The 16,162-nt window shown below is 36.2% G+C and overlaps 3 protein-coding genes across 4 annotated transcripts in view; 1 reads left to right on the forward strand and 2 right to left on the reverse strand.

Moving 5' to 3' along the window:
• The first annotated feature begins 355 nt into the window (after positions 1 to 355).
• Positions 356 to 3,551, forward strand: LOC126917206 (ADP,ATP carrier protein 2). The gene is made up of 4 exons (XM_050723851.1): positions 356 to 632; positions 1,887 to 2,148; positions 2,254 to 2,488; positions 2,570 to 3,551. The coding sequence occupies exons 1-4, from the start codon at positions 470 to 472 to the stop codon at positions 2,810 to 2,812; spliced, it is 903 nt and encodes a 300-aa protein (XP_050579808.1). The 5' UTR covers positions 356 to 469; the 3' UTR covers positions 2,813 to 3,551.
• Positions 3,167 to 5,016, reverse strand: LOC126917232 (vesicle transport protein GOT1B). The gene is made up of 4 exons (XM_050723902.1): positions 4,868 to 5,016; positions 4,660 to 4,751; positions 4,402 to 4,580; positions 3,167 to 4,315 (listed from the first exon to the last, which is right to left on the reverse strand). Exons 1-4 carry the CDS (start codon positions 4,890 to 4,892, stop codon positions 4,189 to 4,191), a joined length of 423 nt encoding a protein of 140 aa, XP_050579859.1. The 5' UTR covers positions 4,893 to 5,016; the 3' UTR covers positions 3,167 to 4,188.
• Positions 4,868 to 16,162, reverse strand: part of LOC126917089 (calpain-C) — a 39,240-nt gene continuing 27,945 nt past the window's right edge. For both annotated transcript variants that reach the window (XM_050723552.1, XM_050723560.1), the window contains 12 exons: positions 8,359 to 8,542; positions 8,022 to 8,096; positions 7,769 to 7,938; positions 7,427 to 7,599; positions 7,208 to 7,302; positions 6,890 to 7,122; positions 6,642 to 6,811; positions 6,491 to 6,549; positions 6,252 to 6,399; positions 6,048 to 6,164; positions 5,901 to 5,959; positions 4,868 to 5,817 (listed from right to left, as the gene is read on the reverse strand). In XM_050723552.1, the coding sequence (XP_050579509.1) occupies positions 5,791 to 5,817; positions 5,901 to 5,959; positions 6,048 to 6,164; positions 6,252 to 6,399; positions 6,491 to 6,549; positions 6,642 to 6,811; positions 6,890 to 7,122; positions 7,208 to 7,302; positions 7,427 to 7,599; positions 7,769 to 7,938; positions 8,022 to 8,096; positions 8,359 to 8,542 (1,510 nt within the window). In that variant the 3' untranslated portion in view covers positions 4,868 to 5,790. The remainder of the gene's footprint in view (positions 5,818 to 5,900; positions 5,960 to 6,047; positions 6,165 to 6,251; positions 6,400 to 6,490; positions 6,550 to 6,641; positions 6,812 to 6,889; positions 7,123 to 7,207; positions 7,303 to 7,426; positions 7,600 to 7,768; positions 7,939 to 8,021; positions 8,097 to 8,358; positions 8,543 to 16,162) is intronic.

Raw genomic sequence — 16,162 nt, forward strand, 5'->3', positions numbered from 1 at the left:
CGTTTTATAGAAATATATTCCCGCCAAACTACTTCGCGTTTCGAATACCTTGACACTAGCGACAATTTCTATATTTTCGTTACCGGAAACACGTCATAAGCGCGGTTAAACATCTAATTTCGAAACAACAAACCGTGAACGCATTCTATTTAATTGATATACACATGGTGACCGTGAAAAAGGGGAAGAAAGGCGTAGTGTCGCAAGATACGAAAGAAAGGTCACGAATTCGGGAACAGAGTACGCGTTCGAAGTGTACGAAGTGTCAGGGTCTCAAGGTGCGGCCGTGCCAGAAGATTGAACCTGCGCAGAACTCTGCACGTGACCTGCGCAGCTATTCTTAGCAGAGGTCCGTTCAACGAGAGGAACTCGTCTCGCTCACTCGTCGTCCGGCGCGCGTCCGAAACGTAGGAGTGGTTCCTCCTCTTTATTTTGTTAACCCGTTTTCATACTAACTGTCTGAATCAATATGTCTGGTCTTGCGGATCCAGTGGCATTCGCCAAGGATTTCTTGGCTGGTGGTGTAGCCGCCGCTATCTCGAAAACGGCGGTTGCTCCCATCGAACGTGTGAAGCTATTGCTGCAGGTACAGCATATCTCCAAGCAAATTGCTGAAGACCAGCGTTACAAAGGTGAGCTATTTGAGGAGGCAATTACATTTATTCGATCACTTATGAGAGATTAATAAAATGGACGAAGTGTCAAGATACATAACATGCAAATAACTGGAATCACAAATCACTGTGCGTAAGACTAGACAACGAAACATATAAAACATGTGACAGGAACATTTCGCTCATGTCGGGATTCTGAAACTGCCAAGCGTTTCCGCCAAGTTCATCCACGGTGGTTAGGATCGAGATTACCGTTATGTAATATCATTTCATACTATATGTTAGAAGTACGCTAGTAGTAGTACTATCTAGTTTTAATTTCCTACTTTATGTAACAAAGATAAAGTTTCGTGTCTTACATAACTTTTGCAATATCGATTGAAAAGGAAGTCGTACTTTTCTGACAAACGAGTGGGTCGATATTCGGTGAAATGACTTGGTTAGCAGATGGCAGTGCATGGCATTGCTCTTTGTACGGGATTCGCAAGTGCCGATCGATGACTATGCGGCTCAATATGGCTGCCTTTATGTTATAAAGAATATACTCAAATTTTATTTTAAAGACTTTTTAATATGTATTTGATAATGAACAATTAAAATCATACTTATGAGAATGTAGTTTATTGTACTATAACCAAGATGTAATATAATTATGAAAAAATAAGTAATGTTTTATTTAAGAAAAGAAAGAAAATTACGAATATATCAAATTGCACAGATCTAAGCATGGAATTATTTTGCTGACGAATAATAATGTTTTATTAATACATAATCTTAGATTGTAGTTTTATGATAAATAGTTAGTAGATAATTAGTCATTCGCAATATGTTATCATTAAAATTTATGATATTTAAATTATGCTAAAATAATACAATTTCGTGACCTTGAGTATATCTCCCTTTGCTTAGTATTAAAGAAAAGAGATTTTTAAAGTTTCTGCAGTGTTAACATATCTTAGTTATTATAAAGATAATTTTATGTACTTGAAGATATGAAATATTATAAATAATTAAAAATCTATAGCTGACAATGTTGTTACATAACAGCCTGCAGTTCAATATATAACAAAACAAAATTTATAGAATTTCTAAATCTATCATTCAAATATTTTCATGTAGAGATTCAAAAATTTTCATGAAAAGATTCTGATATTGAACATTTGACATTTGAATAAAATGAAAAAGTAATTAATCTTGCCAATTATTGTTCATGCAAAATATAATCTTTCTTGAAATAAAATATGATATAAATATATTTTCATATTATTCCAGGTATGATTGACTGCTTTGTGCGCATTCCAAAAGAACAAGGATTCCTCAGTTATTGGCGTGGTAACTTTGCCAATGTTATCAGATATTTTCCCACACAAGCTTTGAACTTTGCCTTCAAAGACAAGTACAAGCAGGTTTTCCTTGGTGGTGTTGACAAAAACACACAGTTTATGCGTTACTTTGTTGGAAATTTGGCCTCTGGTGGTGCTGCTGGTGCTACATCTCTGTGCTTTGTCTATCCTCTTGACTTTGCCAGAACTAGGTACTTTTTACATATTATTTTGGTATTTGATTGTGATTAATTCTTAATTACAACTTGTGTGATAAAGTTTTATATATAGTAATTACTTACACTTATTACTTATAGGTTGGCTGCTGATGTAGGCAAAGCTGGAGGTGAACGTGAATTCTCAGGTCTTGGTAACTGTCTGACTAAGATCTTCAAGACTGACGGTATTGGTGGTCTCTATCGTGGCTTCGGTGTATCCGTCCAGGGTATCATCATCTATCGTGCTGCCTACTTTGGTTTCTATGATACCGCCCGTGGTATGCTGCCTGATCCCAAAAAGACACCATTCCTTATTTCATGGGGTATTGCTCAGGTACAGACCAGACAATAATATCTATCTTAAATCTTGATACAATTGTAATCCTTTTATTAATATCTGTAATATTTTTTGCAGGTTGTCACAACTGTTGCGGGTATTGTATCTTATCCATTTGACACAGTACGTAGGCGTATGATGATGCAGTCTGGTCGCGCCAAATCCGATATGTTATACAAGAATACCCTTCACTGTTGGGCCACTATCTACAAGTCAGAAGGTGGTGGTGCTTTCTTCAAAGGAGCATTCTCCAATGTTCTTCGTGGTACAGGTGGTGCGCTTGTGTTGGTACTTTATGATGAAATTAAGAATCTCCTTTAAGACATAATAACGATCCTCACCTCATTACCTTCACAACTACAATTGCAAGTACCATCTTTATTACCCTCACCATCCGACATAACAACAGATCAAGTGATTTCCTGACTGAAACAGTACACGAACTGTCGAGAAATTTGAGAACAGTTTAGATTATGTTTAGACTATGTTTTAGACTATGATCTTTTGGTAGCATCTTGTGAAATGCAAATGAAACTCGGCAGAATATGTATCTTGACTGTAGAAGAGAATTCGCTTAATTTATTGCCGGATTCAGTATTTTCTTGCAGCAGCTCACATGTTCCATATTTCATATTCCCTTTTCGTAAAGCAGAACGAGGTAATGGATATATGAAATGTTTGATACATGTGACTATATAGGCGATGGTCGAGACATAAAGTAGTAAAAATAATTATCTAAACAAAAAAGAAGAAAATAACAAAAATAAGCGTATATTTGAGCAAGAGAAGGACGCGCGACGAAATACTATTACGGCGACGGCGGGACGCGTAGACTTGGGCCGCCCCCCCGCCCTTATTCTCGGCCCGTTGTAGATAATAAATGATCATATTAACGGTATCAATGAAGTTCATCGAGTTTCAGTGAACAGTAATTTAATTTCACACTCCAGACTACACGTGTAAGATAATGAGAAGCGTTACTTGTAAGTGTATGCATCCAATGTGTTCATGTTAGGATGTGTGCAAAGAAACCAACAGATCAATAAAAGTAATGACAGAAGATAGTTTTGAATCTTTTCTTACCTTAAACATAACTTTTTAATTTTTTTTAGTTAAATTCTTTATCTTACGTTTTGTAACATACAAGATAAAATAATTATCTAAGTTATCGCTTATTCATTAAATAGATACTAAAAATAAATAATATGCCTGCATTCTTATATAGTAAAATTATATTTTTAAGGAGTAGTGACAGTCATGTGTCATTTCATATTACATATTTCATGTTTCATACAATGTTTCATTATTATAAACATTCCAAATCGAAAGTAGGTCTTAGCCTTAATATCATTAATCTACTGATACAGTGAATTAATGATTTTAAATAAAAATACTTCCCTTTTTAATTTTGATCTTCAATCTACCTGAACATTTTGGAATGTTCTTAAAATACACATATAGTCTTTGCAGCAATACAGTGGTTTATATGAAAATGAGAAATTTATATATTATTTTTACACAATATTTCTAGATTAAACGGATAGGTAATTGAACTTTGTTGTTTATACTTGGCATTTATACAATACAAACAGAGATCTGAGAGAAATTTCAGAAGGGAATGACGTGAAAGTTTGGGACACAATATAAAATAGTGGATCTTATATACAATGATTTGTGCCATCATATCAAGAAACATATCATACAGTTGTTCTATTTGGATCTCCCGCAATTGAATCTAATATTCGAGATAAACCTGGAAAATTTAAAATAATTCTTAAACCAGGAATCTTTCGTAAAACATTTATGGCAACTGGCAGGAAACCACTGAAAAATTAATAACATTAAAATTTTAACTAGTTTCATAATGAACAAATATGTATTCGGTAATAAAACATATGTAGAATACATACCTGAATAATAATATAAAACCATACGTTTCTATGATCATGCCTATGATAGGCCAACCCATAAGTACTACAATAATTCCTCCTAAAAATGAAGCACTAGCTTTTATCTTGTGCCTTTGAAAAAAAAAGCTGAGGGTTCTCTTTGGTCCAATAACACATGATAATCCACATATAAATAAAATCTATAGAGAAATAATTAATTCAGAGGAATGTAGTAATGTACATTAGACGCTTTCACAGATCTACGAGAACAGTTCTTACATTTCCAATAGCAAGAAGACCTTTATCAAAGAGTAGTAACATTCCAAGGAAAAGAAAAGATATACCAAATCCTGCAAGTCCGACTCCTATTTCTGAAATTAATACATAATTGTTATACAGTGTTTTGAAATTTACATTTCATTTCATACTCATGAGAATAGTTACAGATCGTAGATTTTTTATAAATTATAAATTATTTATTACTTACTTTGCGTATCTGTAATTTCGAACATTATTTACGATTTGTGCTTTACGATGAACTCTTAAATTACTTTTTCAGTAATATTTCGACAAGATTCAGGTAAAAATTGTAATGCATAACCTAACCTAAATCCACGTCATTAATTGTGATGTGACACTTTCCAACTAAGCACTATTTCTAGTCACCGTATAAAAACTGTATATTGAATACTGTATATATTTTGTAATAACCACCTTAGCATTATTTTTACAAAATTTAAATAAATTAAACACGCTCAATATTTATCAGCGAAATGAACGCCACTATACATACATGTGCGTTCATACTTCATAAGCATGAGATTGTCGACTCTATTCTTACTTTTTATTGTGCGATTTTTCAATTATTTAAAATACTTCTTGATGATTGAATTTAGGATACATACAGTTTGCGATAAAAAATTAATAACGTTAGGTATTTGATATTATTTAACAATTTTCAATAAGAATTTTTTCAGTAATTTTTTGTGTGAAAAATTTTATTTTAAACAAATTCATATCATTCAGTTCAAATTATATGCATGTAATACGTACAACTTGTTATACATATAAGTTATATGTACTTTGAAGTATATAATTTGATGACAAGCCTATTTACAAATAATTAATTATTTATTGTGGATAGGGGCTGTACAAAATAAATTTAACTTTATTATTCAGTATGAATTTCTTATACAAATAATATATAATACATTGTCATTTATAATGTTTAATCAGATGAAGGAATGATGAAATTGCTAATGGCGGGAATAATGACATTATTTTACAAACAGCACAAAAAATAGACTCGTTCATTAACCGTTAATATGGCTAAAACTTAAGTCTACATACGACGTAAAAAACATTATTTACAAGTATTCCAAGGTACACGAATTATGTTGAGTAGTAAGTTCAGCACATCAAAGATGATCTGAGCCACTGAAAATAAATATTGATATTTTAAATAATAATTTAATTTTTTGTATCTAAATCAAATGAAACTTTATATGTAACGTGAGTACCTCAGTTAAACTTAATTTTATGGTCCCATTTTGCAAAGGGTCTTTACTTTCAAATATTCCTATAAAATAAGTGTAAATATTAGCGTGCAATTTAAATATTTAAATATTAGAATATACAGAAGGAGGAGCCAAAAACTTAAAGTATACCAAATGCGTCACTCAAGTGCAGTATTGCCGAGACGAAGTCACCAAATCTGAGTGTCCCATCCTTTCTCATATAGCGAAGGATTAAAATTGAAAGTACATCCGTATTTAATTGGAACCCTAATAGAAATATTTTTCATGCGTTAAGAGTACGGATAGGTGAATATCAAACATCGGTAAACATGTACATATATAATATATACTTACCCACTTCTAATAACGCATCTCGCAATCGTTCCGCTTTAAGTATACCCGTTTTTTCCTTCGTGTGATTTTTAAACGCTGCTTGCCAGTATTTTAAACTGCACATGAGATCCTTAAAGTCATTGAATTTTAATCGACCACTACCAGAACTCTATATTAATATCAATGTAAGGAAAATCATCAGTAAATTATTATTAATTACAAAAATATTATTAAAAAAAGTTAACTAATTTTAAGGATACATCCATTGTAAGAACTACCTGCCGACATACTTCCATAGAAGCACAGCTTTTTATATAATCTATAAGTCAAACACAATAATTTATCAAATAATATTAGAGGAATCGATGAATTAATTTTTTTATTATAATTTTAGATAGTGCGAACTTTTACCATTTGGTAAACAAGCTTCAAGAAGTTCTTGCAATTCAAAAGCGTTTACAGTTCTATGTTCGTCAGCAAGTTGCAGAAACACGGCTTCATATTGTGAGAAACCTTTGCCTTCGAGGGGTGGCGCTTTGATGATGGCCGATTTCATCAAAGACGGCGGTGTATCGAGAAGTCTAATAAAATCATTTTATATGTAAAAAGTAAAATTATATTTTCAAGTAACCTGTTAATATTAAAATTGAATTACTTACTTAAGTTTTAGAGGCTTACTACTGTAGACTCGCAGCGTAAAACTTGTTTCTTGTGTAGGTTCAAAAGTAGTGGGTACTAACAAATAGCCACCCTGGTCTAATTGACATCTGTGGCTCACTTGACGACTGTTGGTGTATTGCGAGTTAACCAAAGATTTATTCTTTTTGAAAAATTGCTTGTTTATCGATTCTGTGCTATTTTTCGGCAAAGTGTACGCCGTGAAGCCTATCACCTTAATATAATACAAATAGTACAATCATTAATAATAAAATTTCCAAAATAGGATACATTTAAAAGCTATAAAGAGTATTTCTTACTTTTATTTCCATGATAGAGTGTTGATACAAAGAGACAATTACTTCCTCCATTTCACTTAGAATTAGATGTAATTGTGGATTAATATGGAAAGTTTCTACAACATATATAAATTTATAGAATCGTAGAACAATTTATCGTAATTTTAATAAGTGCTTACGTTACGTATTACCGGATTTCCGTTGTAAAACGTTCATCATTGGAGTAAACCGCGTACGAACCTTCATTGTTCCGACATCCTCCCGCGGTTACGCCCCTCCTCCAGCTGCCTTGATAGAGTTTCATTTGCCAGGTATGTTTGCTATGCAACGATGGTTCATCTCTCGACGTTTCAGCATCAAGATGTACGACTTCTAAATGAGTGAACGTCTTCACGAAATCCGAATACGATATCCTATGATTCATATGATTCCTGTTAATTATTTTTATTCACACGTTTGTAGCATTTATTGCAATTATCGCGTAACTAAATTTAATGAGATGCGTACTCAAATAAACCCTATAACTTAAATAAATTATTAAAGCTTATTTTATAAATTAAGCTATTATTAAAATAAGTTCACCAGAATTCTCCCTCGGCCATGTTTCTGACCGCTAAACGATCCCTTTCCATTGGAGGTACTTCATCCCATTCAAGGCCACCTCTCGCCCAAGCGCCAACATACTCCCTACCAGGTCCAAGAGGATTTCTTAATTTTACTAACTGAACCGCCTCGCCGTTGAATGTTTCCACCTATATTTTACGTAACGATCCATCATGAAATACGAGTCAGAATTAATCAAGATCATCGAACGATTATTATCTCTGGTATTTACCCTTTCAATAGCGTACAGCCTGTAATTGATCCCCATCTGAATGCCATTGGCGAGTTTCTCTGTACTGGTACGAATCTTAAACAAAGTAAAAACAAATAATTTACTTTTTCAATAACACAATATTTATAACATCTATAACGCCCATGTTTAAGCAGTTTTATATTTTTATGGGTATGATCGGAGAAATGGAATCTAAATAGAGATCCGAACGATCCGAGAGATCTAATTTTCTATAAATGTACAAACACCGATAGTCTAATAATAGCGGGCTTACAAAGTATTAAAGATACCTGCGGTCGATAATAAATTAAGAAGAAAAAAGTCACGTGTTGTTTACCTGCTGCTGATTGTTATTTACTGTACACGTGATAAGGGATGTCATATCGAGAAGTTTCGCTAGTACTCGCCCACACGCAGTAGGATCTTGGCGTATGGCGATACTCTCAGTGATTCCGCCGGTAAGGTCAGACAAGCCATCCAACAGAGTTCCATACTTCAAAGCTTCGTACGATCCGTGTAATCTGAAAGCAAATAATAAAAAGTCAGTTTCTCGAGGTAACTTTTCTTGATGAATTCTTAAGAAACGGCTACCATCCTAACATAACGAGTCTAAAGGTGGATGGAAAATCCTATTCATTTATTTAATTCCAACGAGTTGTCAGGAATTTTCACTCGCGCTGTTTAAATAACAGTGAAAACTCGTATCACGCAGGCGGTATTTTTTAAATTCAGGAACGTCAAGATCGACTCAGGGAAAGCGGATGTCTCGAATTTTTCGACCTGCGACCTCTTCCCGTCGACCATGAGGCACCTCTGGAGAAATACCACGCGATCGCGATTTCTCGCAGGCTCCTCATCGATTCCACGAAGAAAGTTGAGTCGACAGCTCGTTAATCTCGCTCGCTATGCTACCGGAATAGTAGCTTTTGTTCCACGAAGCGAACCTGCCAGCTTGATTAAGCCTGCGTACCAAGACTTTTCGTCTCGGAAATCATCGGTCGAGATAGAAAGGCGAGATCTCGCGCGGATTGATAAGAGGATAGGCGAGAAGGTAGCGATTGTATCTGCTCGAATGTGCCGTTCCTGCGGGAATTAGCGTTCTCTAGATAACGGGGTTTCTTTCTCTTGCTCTATGTTCGTGGACTGACTCGTCCCAGTAACGCCAACGCCTCTTCTGCGTCCACATATGCTCGCTCCTGGCTAGATAGCGAGCTTTCCATACTCACGAGAGTGTACGCCAGCGTACAAGGTGTTTCAGAAAGTTGGTTCCAAACTTTAATAGCACGATTCGTAAATATAAGCAAAAACGTCTTCAAAAAATATGAATAAAATGATATACAAATATGTGGCATCAGTTTGGATGTCACAAGACGTTTCTAACAGTCTGAGTTTGTAACAGTATAATATAATGAGGTAGAATTATTTACGTCGCTTAAGCTTATTGAGATTTTAAAATTCGAAGAATACTTTAGCTTCGGCAGGAGATGATATTAAAAGCGAGAAAATGCTTCGAATAATTCTAGATATCATATATAGATTCCTTATGAAAAAATAAGAACGAAGTATGGAATAAAATTTTTTCATTTGAGGCTTAGCTTACGAGAAAATTCAGTTTGAAAATTTATCGTCGTGCAGCTCCTACATATTATGTGACCGTTCCCTGTGTATATGTAAGAACTAATAAAAAATAAACAACGAACTAAGTTCCAGTAATAAAGTAATATACACGTGCTATTGAATTATGATAATCGCAACTGGGAATATTAACATTAAGTTGGACGATCTTCTTTTTTTCTGATGAGTAGAAAATGATATTTGGACCCACGTCTATTGGGTCATTTTTGCTTCTCTCAACGATTATATAATATACGCTCCCGAAGTTTGATACTTTCTGAAACACTCTGTATACGTAGGTTAATCTCTAAACCGTAACCATTCACACGAGCCGTTCAAACAGTCACATGGGTATTTTCTCAGGGAAGGTGAGCGCAATGCGACCAACAGACAGATCCGTTTTTCAATTGTGTGCCTCGTATGGGCTTTGGATTCGGTGTGTTCCGCAATTTGCCGATGGCGGAAGTGGCAGTGACTCGGAAGTGGTGTAGCGAAGCTGTTGGTCCGCGGCCAGAATACCAGATTGAAGCGGGACGAGTTAACAGGGTAATGATCGAGCCGTTGCCTCGACTATTTTCACTGATCGAATCACGTTTCGAGGAAATGAACGGTTCGACGTTAATGCCTGTCGTTGATTGAATTATGTTATGGTTAAATTGACCGCTCTTGATTTACAGTAAGAACGATTTGGAACAGTCTGTTACAGCACCAGACAGATTTTAGATTTGGGACAATCTGCTGCAGTGTTAAACCAAGTTTAGCGAAAGATAGATGAAATAATAGATCAGATTGGAAATTATACTAGAAAAAAAAAAAAGAATATGTGGCAGCTTGTCGCAAGAGTCAGCGCACTTTCGAGCGAACATTCTGTCGACTATGTAATACCGCTGTCGGTTTGTGAGTCAACGGTAACACGAGTCTTGCCATTGACGTACTTCCGTCCCATGACCATCTAACGGGGTGATGAAGTCACATGCGGATGTGCAATGTCATTTACAATTCTTTCGTGCGATCGTCGCATTACGATACTTCGAATCACATCTATAATACCGTGACACATGGTAAAACAATTTCAAGATCAATGTACAATGCAGTTACACGACAGGCTACACATAATGCGTATACGTCGGCATAGCTAGTCGAGATTGCTTCGTAATTTAGGACATAAACATGACTAAGGATTTATAAAGATTATCATCGTGGTTATTATCGATTATTAAATTCATAAGTAGCACGACGTATAAGTCATTGTCATTGTTCTGTAATCGAATAAATTAAAGATCAATTTTACTGTACCATGCCCTTCGAACTACTATTTATAACTCACCCGCTGCTCATTTTTCTAATTTAAGCTTTTCCTTGATGCCAAATAGGCACAATAGAGAAAGTAAAAGAAAAAAGAAAAAAGAAAGAATGAAATTTCTACACATTCGGACATAAGACTTTCGTATTGTTCGTACATAATAATGTGGAGGAACGAGGAACGAACGTGAAATGAATACTTGCTCTAGATATTTAAAAAAGTAAGAAAACAAAATTAGTTCTGGGTACTCGCATAAGAAGACCAGAGTAGAGCGAGTAGAGTAGTTTTCTTTATCAGAGAATGAGAGGTATTCTGAAACGCGAGCTCTTAATTATCTTTAACGTTGAAACGATTCGCTAGAACTACTTCAACGAGAAGTTATATCTGCTGTGCTGTTTATAAAACGATAAGATTTCAACATTAAGGAATCAGATAGGTGGATGAACTGTTAATGAGGCTCGTTTTCGAGCGTCCATTAGCACGGTACGTTTGTTGTAGCAGTTTCGTGGCCTCAGTTACGAGCGTGGACTGTGGTCACCGGTGCACTGACCTCCGATCCATTGCTGGCAACCAACGAACCGACTACTCGTCGAGTGAAAGTATCCGCGGATATACTTGCTTAGTATACCTACCCGTGGTTGGCATGTGCGTGCACAAATATACAGCGCCGAATATAGCCCGGCATACTGGCGTATCCCGAAGCTATGCCGAATTCTGATTTCTCGTTGCTCGCGCGTCAAAACGTCTAGTGTCCCATCGTTGAAAATCTTGTTATCCAAATACCAACGCGGTGAATCATCATCCTCGAGTGTACGTTTTGCGAAGAAAAGCATTTTCGAATATTTGCAACGGCACGCGAGGAATGCTTTCTCTATTTCGAAGTTTAAACTCGACCGATTAAGTTCAATTTTCGATTTGTCCAGTTTCTGAGAATCTATCTGTCATTGTGTTGTTGCGTTATCAGAGTTGATACGCGAATTTGCCAAATTTTTATTCGCGTTATAGGTATTTTCATCTTCCTCTACAAGGTCACGAAGATATGGTACACGAATTTTCGAATGAATCGAATAAATCGAATTACATAGGACCGCGTAAAATTATAATTACAGTAGATGACTCGTTCGAGTCTGACGAATTAAATATCTGAAGATCGAAGTGCATATGGTATATACTCGTAAAAATCTTTATACATATCTGATTATTTTGATGCATTTGTCAGAACTTATGGTCAGAGCAGGCATCTGCTATAACCATAGTAACGACACTAAATGATACTGATCAAATTCTCTACCACTCACATATAAACTCTGGTTCTGTCGACAATGGATTATTAAATGTTTCATGCTTTAGCATATCAAACTCAATCTGAAATTCCTCTTCTTAATAGCCACGCGAAACGTGAATCGCATTGACCATCTTAAAGAGGAGAAACCGAATCGGTTTTAGCGAGTAAAAAGAGTTAATTACTTCAGGAGATCGTTACAGTTACAAAATAATTAGAAGCGAAACGTGTTATCGTAGGACTGGGGGTAACCAGTGAACGCATAATGCGTTACTTAGTGATTCTTTGTTGCTTCGAGTATCGTGCGGCAGGAACAGGCAGTGGTTTCTAATGGAAATCGCGAAGAAGCGCGTCCAGCATAATTCTTTGGCTAGTTGTGCACGCGCTGGCACGCGAATGTACGAGCTTTCTAACTGATTTTAATACAGCCGTCGGATTAATAAGCCTGGATACACGGTACGTCCCGGATCGACGGGATCTATGCGACAGGGTTATCGTGAAAGAGGGAAGGTCAACCAACGAATGCTTCTCTCCCTGTGGAAAGAAGTGTGTCATTGGCGAGATTCTCTCGGTCGGAGAACGCGTCCCCTCTTCTCGTCTCGCGTTCGTATCGAATCGAAACGCGTGGAATACTAATTTCGTCATCGTGGCAAAAATCATCAGTCGGTTTATCATTTCACCGAATGTTATCTGCCACATGGGATCTCCACGTGCGTCAAACGAAATTGGAGTTGAGGTCAATGTTAGCCAGATAATATCGATTTCATATAAAATTGTGCATTTTTTTATGAATGTATTTATAAAGAAAAATGTTCTTCGTTAGACACGGTTCGCTTGGACAATGTTCTAGAGAGATTTTTATCGCGTATAATTCCAGGAAATTAAATAAAGAATGAAAACATGTGATATCGTGGAGTGATTTCAATTAATATTCGCATCCGGACGAGAAACAAACACCGATTATGATTTAATTAGTAAGAATACAGTAGCGGATATAGAGATATTTTATCAATGTTTGTCTAGAAGAAAATTTGGTTAGAACGTCGAGCGCACCGTGTTAAGTTAACAACCAGACGAAAAGAATTTAGTAACTAGATACTTATACTACTTGAGGCTACTTTTTATTAAAGTGCCTTTTATCCTCCATAACTAGCTGATGACAGGTATGTATTCAGTCTTAATACCGATAAACGGCATATTTTTAAACATAACATATAAAAAAGGTTTATTATTAGGATAGCACAATAATCCAATACTAAGAAAAGTTCATTAATGTTAACAAAAATGCGAATTTTCCTAATTACCGAAATTTTTTATCGTAGTATTTATTAGCAGAATCTGGCTATTTAATACTTCCTTTTTTTTAGAATAAACAGCGAATCACAAGAAATTTTAAGATAATGATCACGTCTAGCTCTTCAATTATCGGTACGATGATTCAATTATTCTTATTCTTACTCGAAAATCACCAATGACGCAGCGTGCCAGCGAAAATTAATGATCAATAGCATCGAAGATTAGATATTTTCAAGCTTTTGTCGTAAAGTTTGCCGCAAAAGTCGATTGACACAAAGATCAATCACATTTTCAATACAAATGTGAGACATCGTTCGGTCACAATCGGTTATGGAAGCCAGTTGATTTCAAGCGATTCAGCGTTAATCGACTGCATCGTACATTCAACGTCGAACGGAAGTCATCGAGAGACAGCAACACGCTATCAATTATTAATGAATCTCGACCTCGATTCCTTTGCCGAAGTTGTTGACCAGCGTAATCGTTGCCACGTACAGACGGCTTGTAAGCGACATTACGATACACCATCCTCTCGGTGGATGTAATCGAGCGAATCAAATTAATTGAAAAGAAAGACCAATGCTCGATGAATCGAACGATCGTCTGGAATTAATTTACGGGGAATTTATTCATCCTTTGATCAAGTCGTGACCTTAAGATTCAAGAATCTTTTTTACGTGTCATCAGTTATATTTCACTTACGAAATACACACTTTCAGTTTTTTTTTCAATTCGACGATTGTGTCAGGTTTAATGGTCGTGTCACGTAGAACCATTATTATCGCGATATAATTTGTTAATCGGCTATTTAATTTTCGTACGGTATCGTGATGTGGCTCACGAAAGTATTTAAACACTTATAGAAACGTCTTCTGAATATACTATGTAGGTATATTATATTCGTAAAAATGTTGTGCGGTAAGCGGTCAAATATTTTTGTAGCCACCGTATGTTACAACGTTTGATCCTTTTGTTCTGCTTTCTCTTGGCAAAACGCAGTGCAACCAGGACAATTTCTTATTACACATGCACACACACACTATTGTGATGCAAGATGTACGCGTTTGATGATGAAATTATAACGAGCTGTGTTCTCGACCGTTAAATAAGGGTATGTGCTACGAGTGTTGGCCTTTAGGAGAGCGTATAATCAAAAATAGAAAACTCTGACGAGTAAGAAAAAATTGGATAAGCTTACGTAAAAGAAATTAACTAAACGGATTGGTAAATTAATTGTTGGAAATAAATGAAAAGAACGCACAAGGATCGATCCGATTTATATTGCATTTATATCGCAATGAAAATGGTAAATAGTCAAGTTACACTAGCTGAAACTCGAAGTTGTTAATGGAAGTCGTGTTTAGTTGACCAACATTTATACAAATAATTACGTATGAACAGATTAGAATTTAACTAATTTCAGACGTATCTTGATGCGTTTGGTTAATAGAAATTGTAAATCACATAATTAAATAATTTGTATAAAATTTAAAGGAAGATTAGGATTTTAAACAGTGCAACGATCCCGCTATTCGAGCATTGAAATCTCCAGTTTTTCCAGTGCGCTGTGACGAGGCAAGTAAAAACATTTTACATAAAATGACCAATAAATTACACGTATTACGTATAACAATAAAGTCATTACAATAGATTACAATATATCAGATTTTTCTGAACGTTGTTAATATATGTGTATACCTTCAAACATTCCCGTGTAAACGCCAGAGAACGTTTACCCACGGAAACTTTCTTTTTCGCAACGATTCAAAGGACGCGTCCTCGGAATTCTTTCTATTAAGACTACGTATAAAAACGAGGAAAAGAACCCTTTCCATTATACGTTTAATGGCACAATATCGTCTGAGCGAAGTGTTCCCCGACGTTTAAAGGAACGACGTGCACGCACGTGTATACGTGTACTCATCGCTCACGAGCGTGTAAATATCGCGTTATCGCCAGTGAAATTTGTTACGGCCGTGGTTCTCATAAATGAAAAAAAGAAGAAAAAAGAGAAGAAGGCGGAGGATGAGTCGCACGGTGATTCTTATCGGCGATCCTGTTCTTCTTTCACCAGTTGCTCCTCGCGAGGTCGTCTTCCTCTTCGAGGCCGTCACGTTGCAGTCGTTTCAAGAGCAACGCCCAGCTAGGGTTTACATCCTTCTGACGGCAAGAAACGAAGAGATGCCGAGGAAGGGACGCGAGTAAGAAACGGATAACGAGGTGAAGGAGAGAAGAAGGAAGGAGCAACGGTCATCAGCGGAAAGATTAAGAGGAGGAGCAAGGACCTTCGGCAAAACCGGTCATCGTTGTTCGTTCGTTCGCGTAAACGCGTCTTCCACCTCGGGGAGGAGATCGCGCGGTACCATTACTCGCGTCGCAGATCTGCTCCGTAGATTTTACGAGACACCGTGAATAAATTCCATGTCCCTGCGATATGACGCGAGCTTCGTTTGCCGTGTTCTTGAATCGCTCGATTACACGCCGCTTCGTTACCGATCATATCTCCTGACCGTTAGAGCAAGTTGCTGCCTTTTCATTAAAATGTTCTCCAATGCTGCGACATTCAGGCTCATGAGTTGCAAACCTATCTACGATCCTTTCAATTACGTTCTCCTTGATTTTCTTAGTAGGGGGGCAGAATTATTC

This window comes from Bombus affinis, chromosome 1 (genome assembly GCF_024516045.1).
Source record: "Bombus affinis isolate iyBomAffi1 chromosome 1, iyBomAffi1.2, whole genome shotgun sequence".
Classification (NCBI taxonomy): domain Eukaryota; kingdom Metazoa; phylum Arthropoda; class Insecta; order Hymenoptera; family Apidae; genus Bombus; species Bombus affinis.

Excerpts from the sequence above, each read along its gene's own strand:
- LOC126917232 (XM_050723902.1), bottom strand. The coding sequence starts at position 4,892 with ATGTTCGAAATTACAGATACGCAAA. Across the intron at positions 4,581-4,659 it reads GTCTTCTTGCTATTGGAAAT|ATTTTATTTATATGTGGATT; the intron begins GTAAGAACTGTT and ends ATTTCTCTATAG. Across the intron at positions 4,316-4,401 it reads GGTTTTATATTATTATTCAG|TGGTTTCCTGCCAGTTGCCA; the intron begins GTATGTATTCTA and ends TTAATTTTTCAG.
- LOC126917206 (XM_050723851.1), top strand. The coding sequence starts at position 470 with ATGTCTGGTCTTGCGGATCCAGTGGCATTCGCCAAGGATTTCTTGGCT. Across the intron at positions 633-1,886 it reads TGAAGACCAGCGTTACAAAG|GTATGATTGACTGCTTTGTG; the intron begins GTGAGCTATTTG and ends ATATTATTCCAG. Across the intron at positions 2,149-2,253 it reads CTTGACTTTGCCAGAACTAG|GTTGGCTGCTGATGTAGGCA; the intron begins GTACTTTTTACA and ends TATTACTTATAG.